This window comes from Drosophila obscura, unplaced genomic scaffold, assembly GCF_018151105.1.
Source record: "Drosophila obscura isolate BZ-5 IFL unplaced genomic scaffold, ASM1815110v1 contig_150, whole genome shotgun sequence".
NCBI classification, from domain to species: domain Eukaryota; kingdom Metazoa; phylum Arthropoda; class Insecta; order Diptera; family Drosophilidae; genus Drosophila; species Drosophila obscura.
Genome location: NW_024542736.1, coordinates 2,949,274 through 2,954,429, shown reverse-complemented (window position 1 = coordinate 2,954,429; position 5,156 = coordinate 2,949,274). Strand labels below are relative to the sequence as shown.

General features: G+C 50.0%; 2 protein-coding genes across 3 annotated transcripts; one reads left to right on the top strand and one right to left on the bottom strand.

Annotated features, from left to right (window-relative positions):
- Nucleotides 1-478: 478 nt before the first annotated feature.
- Nucleotides 479-2,272, bottom strand: LOC111078594 (glutathione S-transferase D7). 2 transcript variants are annotated; one of them, XM_022373502.2, is made up of 4 exons: nucleotides 1,945-2,272; nucleotides 1,171-1,386; nucleotides 969-1,110; nucleotides 479-907 (listed from the first exon to the last, which is right to left on the bottom strand). In XM_022373502.2, exons 2-4 carry the CDS (start codon nucleotides 1,371-1,373, stop codon nucleotides 578-580), a joined length of 675 nt encoding a protein of 224 aa, XP_022229194.2. In that variant the 5' UTR covers nucleotides 1,374-1,386; nucleotides 1,945-2,272; the 3' UTR covers nucleotides 479-577. The 2 variants fall into 2 exon arrangements, with proteins under 2 accessions (XP_022229194.2, XP_022229115.2); XM_022373423.2 differs by lacking the exon at nucleotides 1,945-2,272 and having other exon boundaries at nucleotides 1,171-1,439.
- A 753-nt stretch (nucleotides 2,273-3,025) lies between these two features.
- LOC111082653 lies at nucleotides 3,026-4,029 on the top strand. Its single transcript, XM_022378882.2, has 3 exons — nucleotides 3,026-3,184; nucleotides 3,218-3,292; nucleotides 3,357-4,029. The coding sequence occupies exons 1-3, from the start codon at nucleotides 3,026-3,028 to the stop codon at nucleotides 3,984-3,986; spliced, it is 864 nt and encodes a 287-aa protein (XP_022234574.2). The 3' UTR covers nucleotides 3,987-4,029.
- The last annotated feature ends 1,127 nt before the right edge of the window (nucleotides 4,030-5,156 follow it).

Below are 5,156 nucleotides of genomic sequence, written 5' to 3'. Positions count from 1 at the left end.
CCAACTGTGCTGCTGCTGCTGCTGCTCCTTGCCGTGCCATTAAATCTCATTTGAGGTTTTTATGCTGCCTTTGTTGCAGGTGTCGGTGTCGGTGCTGTTGTTGTTGTCGCCATCCAAGTCCGTTGATTAGTTTCTGATGCTGGCGCCACCTCATCTCTCGCTCCCACTCCAGCACACACGTCCCCACATTTGCCTGCGGCCATGTCGGGCAGCGTGTCCTTTCCACATTGTTTTGGTCAAGGTATTTTTAAAATGTGTGTCCTTTCTGGTTTTTTTTGGGTAGCTTACAGGGAATTCAACTTAAATTTAGAAGCAAAAACTCAATTAAAGTTACGGCCAATAGAAAAGAAAATCTAATTTGTGGTGATTTGTACTGCTACAGGAAGGGAGATGGAACTTCGCCTGACAGTCCTCTTCCCCTTCCCCTTCCCCTTTCAATTAATATACAATATTTGTTAATCCTTTACTTGATGTTAAACCATTCTAAATAGTGCACAACGTTTATTGAATACAACACTTACAAGTACATAATTGATATCTGCATGGGTATAATGTAATCTTGATTCTACACATAGTATTAGGCTGCTCCTCCCTGATTCATCTTGGCCCTGAACATATCGCCCATTAAGACTGCCTTGCTGCCATTCAGCTCCTCGTAGTCGTATGGCGCCATGTGCGCCTTGCAGCGTTCGAGCCATTGCCTGATATGCTTATAGGGCCTCAGTTCGAAGTCCTCGAAGGCCTCCAGCTGGGAGATGGTGACGAGCAGCGTCAGATCGGCAATGGTGAAGTGTTCGGCGGCGGCGAATTGTCGACCATCGAGAATGGTATTGAGCCAGCCCACTGCTTCGGCTAGCTTGGCGCGTTTACCCTCATCCAGCGGAGCGCCAATGAACATGGTGGGGAACTGCGGGAAGAAGCAATTGTTACTCCGCGACACGCTGCAGGGACATATATATAGTAATCACATAGTAGTCCGTGAGGCGCAAGTAGAGGGTGCCCAGGTCGAACTGGAGCCGTTGATCGACCAGCGCACGGACACGAATGTCCGTGGGATAGAGTTCATCGCTTTTGCCATAGGCTGCAACCAGATACGCTAGAATAGCACGACTGCAAGGCAAAGATATTATTTTAGTTATTGTAGGTTCATGGCTATAGAGTGGAACTCACCTCTCCCAGAGCACCAGTCCCTCATCGTTCATGGTTGGTATACAGTGTTGGGGATTCATGGCCACAAAGTCCGGCTTCAGCTGCTCCCCCTCCAGTATGTTGACGATCTTCAGCTCAAAGTCCAGGCCAAGCATTTTGGCCAATAGCAGAATACTGCGGCAGGGCGGACTGGGTGGCAGGTAGTACAGCACGGGTGGTGACATTTTTTTTCCACCGCTGAGCAGTAAACAATAAACGAATTCGGTTACAATACGCTTCGTGTCGCTCATTGGCCAAAACTGAAATGCCAACACGCCAGCCCATTGACCACTTGCACAGCCCCAAAAACTGGCTGGACAGAGCTACAGCCAAAAAAATCAATGCATCGATTTTGTACATGTATTTTTTATTAAAGTTACTTGCAGGCCTTGTCCTAAGCTTTGCGAAAGGTATTTAAAGGCAATCAAAATGATCGCACACTTTGGCCTGATCTTGGCAGTTTCACAGCAGCGAGGTTTTGTATGCATCCCACTCACTGTAGTACCAAAAGTGGCCGCTCACCGCTGTTTGGTGGCGCCACTTGAACAGCTGAGTGGAATGTAAAATTATGAAAAATTCAAAATAAAATACTCTAGCCTTTAAATAACGTTACAGCGAGAGGGTATGCAAGCATTCGGTGCTATTTTTCGCTGTGTGTCTAAGAAAACTTCGCGTCGACAGCAGTTTAATTGCACTCACTTATTTATTCATTATGGGATATGCAACGTATGTTGGGTTGGGTCTACGTCTACTCACACAATCTTGTGCACCAGCTTGTGCTGCACCACGGCTACCGAGTCGATGTCTATGCAGTTCCCCAGTGTGGCAGTATGCCGTCGAGTCTCCTCCGGCGAAGTGCGTAGCTCGACTGCGTGCCCCACAGCTTTTGCCAGCTGCTCCTCGTTGGGTCCTGTCCTGTCCTGTCCTGTCCCGTCCTGGCTGCAGCTGATGCTGCGGATGGAAGCTTGTGATTGCAATCTGTTTCTCTCTCACGGCTGTCTCAACTTGCCGCCGACGTCTCTGTCCGTTGTTGTATCCGCCGTCTGTCTCCTTTAATTTTTCAGAATTTGTTGTCCGTTGTCTTTGGAGGGTCTTTTGTTTTCGTTTAGTTTTCATAGCGAACGTTGCCAGGGACGACCGCCCCCCACCCCCACCCTCACCAACGTCCTGGTCCGCCCCTCTTTTGATGTGTGTTCACCTGTCCGCTGTGTCCGTGGGCGGTGGGCGTGGTCTGGGGGGGCGTGCTGGTGCCGAAACTCGGTCAAAATTTTCCTGTTCGTGTCTAAAATTATACGACTACATAATTTTCCCAAGCTATGTTTCGTTTATTTTTTATTGATTGCTAACAAATTTTCCAATTCAATGCACCTTATAGCGGGGCTGCAGGTTCGGTTTCGGTTTCGGCTCGGAGGTGGGGAGCCACTCGAATGGACAGTGATTGGCATCACTTGAAAATTTGAGGTGTTTACAACGAAGACTCGTATCAGACTCGTCAGATACCTCGCCCGCCCACGTCCGCATCGCGTGCTGGGCCGTTCAAGGACATACACATGTACATGGCTGATAATTATGGCCAGCACTGTAAGGATTATCCCGAATCTTAGGGCGGCATGATCATCTACCTGTACCGAACCCGGACAGGTAAATGGAACAATGCCTCGTTTAGAGGATTCTGGAAAAAGGGGCTGTTCTGGGCTGGAATTAAATTCCCGGAAATGTGACATAAATTGCAAAATAATGTCAGAAAAATGGCCTCAGCTGGGACCAGCGAAAACGAGCCTATAAAGGGTCCAGCCAGAGCACGCAGCAGGATCAGTCGATAGCCGAAGACCAAGTGATGAAAATGTTGCGCCTACAATGCAAATCCCATTCGGTGTTACTGCTGCTGCTGCTGCTGACGATTCGAGGAGCACTCAGTGTGCCAGCACTGGACGCGACACCACCGGCAGCCACACCAAACACCATCGACGAAAGTGACAAGCTGCTCGAGGGGAGTGTCCACTCCACACACTCCTCACACTCCCCGGAGGGGGAGATTGCGCCAACCAACAACAGCAGCGAGACGAGCCCACAGGTGGCAGAGTCTTCTGAGGTGTCTTCAGCGGTAAGTTCTCGCACAGCAGTGTAACCTGCACTTGGAAATGCTAATCAGGGTATCTCGTTTGCAGCCCGACAATGAAGCCAGTGCCAGCTCAATGGATCCCACAACCATCTATGCAGGCGGACTCATCACACCCGAGGCATTTCAGCAGTATCTGAGCCAGTACGGAGCCGCGGCGTATGCTCCCTTTGGAGGCGGCTACCCAGCGCCGATATCCGCTGGAGCGCCTGGCCTCTATCCCTATCCAGGCCCCATTGTGGTTCAGACCGGCTATGAGGGCTTCCTGGTGCCCGCCAATGCCGCTGGCCAAGCAGACACCACAGCTGTGGTGGCACCTGTACCAGCACCAGCCTCCTCCAACAATCCCCTGCTAGCGTTTGCCTCCAAGCTGCTGCCGACCATCCTCATGTCCACGCTGTTCCGCATCGCCGCTGTGGTGCTCTCCGCCGTCGGCGTTATACTCTTTGGAAGCGCCATCACTAGCGCTCTTTGTCGGATGACGCCCATTTGTGATATACCCGCCAAGGCAGCGGACATCCTGCGCTCGGGCGGTGCCCAGGATGTGGGTCGCATGCTGGCCGATGAGATGACTCCGGAGCGGGTGCGACGTGCCACAGAATTCGTGCGGAATGCCATCCGCAAGTATCGACAGCTGCAGAAGCTGGTGGAGCCACAGCTGGAGGCAGAGTCCAGCTAGGGTGTTGGTCGGCAGCCAAGTACAAGCCAAGTGTGCTGGAAGGAATGGGATTAAATTTAGTGTTTGCTCGTTAATTAAATGAAATAAAAAATGTACTTTTAATGTGCTCGTTAAAAAACAATTTAACTTTTTCTTGTCACTGTGGGGCGATCAACGATTTGCACTCCACTCCCCCTTGCCGGGGTTCCAGCGGAAACCTCTCACGCAGCCCTCTCTCGCGGTACTCAGAAATGTAAACTATGCGAAACACTCGCATATGTAATTGATTTACGAGTGTTTGACTGCCTGTGTGTGTGTGAGTGTTCAATGCCACAAGCCCCGCCCCCCCCCCACCCCCCCCCGACCGAAAGGACCCGAAAACAAAAAAAAGGGAAAAAAAAAAAAAAAAAAAAAAAAAAAAAAAAAAAAAAAAAAAACCCCCCCGCGCACCCCCCACCCCCCCCCGCGGGCCCCCGGGGGAGGGGGAGGGAAGAGGGGAAAGAAAAAAAAAAAAAAAAAAAAAAAAAAAAAAAAAAAAAAAGAGGGGGGGGGGGGGGGGGGGGGGGGGGGGGGGGGGGGGGGGGGGGGGGAAAAAAAAAAAAAAAAAAAAAAAAAAAAAAAAAAAAAAAAAAAAAAAAAAAAAAAAAAAAAGGGGGGGGGGGAAGGAAAAAAGAAAAAAAAAAAAAAAAAAAAAAAAAAAAAAAGGAGGAAGGGGGGGGGGGGGGGGGGGGGGGAAAAAAAAAAAAAAAAGGGGGGGGGGGGGAAAAAAAAAAAAAAAAAAAAAAAAAAAAAGGGGGGGGGGGGGGGGGGGGGGGGGGGGGGGAGAAAAAAAAAAAAAAAAAAAAAAAAAAAAAAAAAAAAAAAAAAAAAAAAAAAAAAAAAAAAAAAGGGCCCCAAAAAAAAAGGGGGGGGGGGGGGGGGGCCCGGGGGGGGGGGGAAAAAGAAAAAAAAAAAGGGGGGGGGGGGGGGGGGGGGGGGGAACCCCCCCCAAAAACCCAGGGAAGCTGCACGTTTGTTAGTTAACAAAACTTGCGAATGTTCTAATCGTCAAACGGTCAATGGCCGCCCAGTCCCAGCACGGTGCAGTCTGTGGAGACGGGGAGAGTTTTATGTGAGGGGGGTAATCATCGCGTGCATTCAACTTTATTGCTATTGCATTGTGGAAATAGTCGTGCCCTGGCAAATGGAATT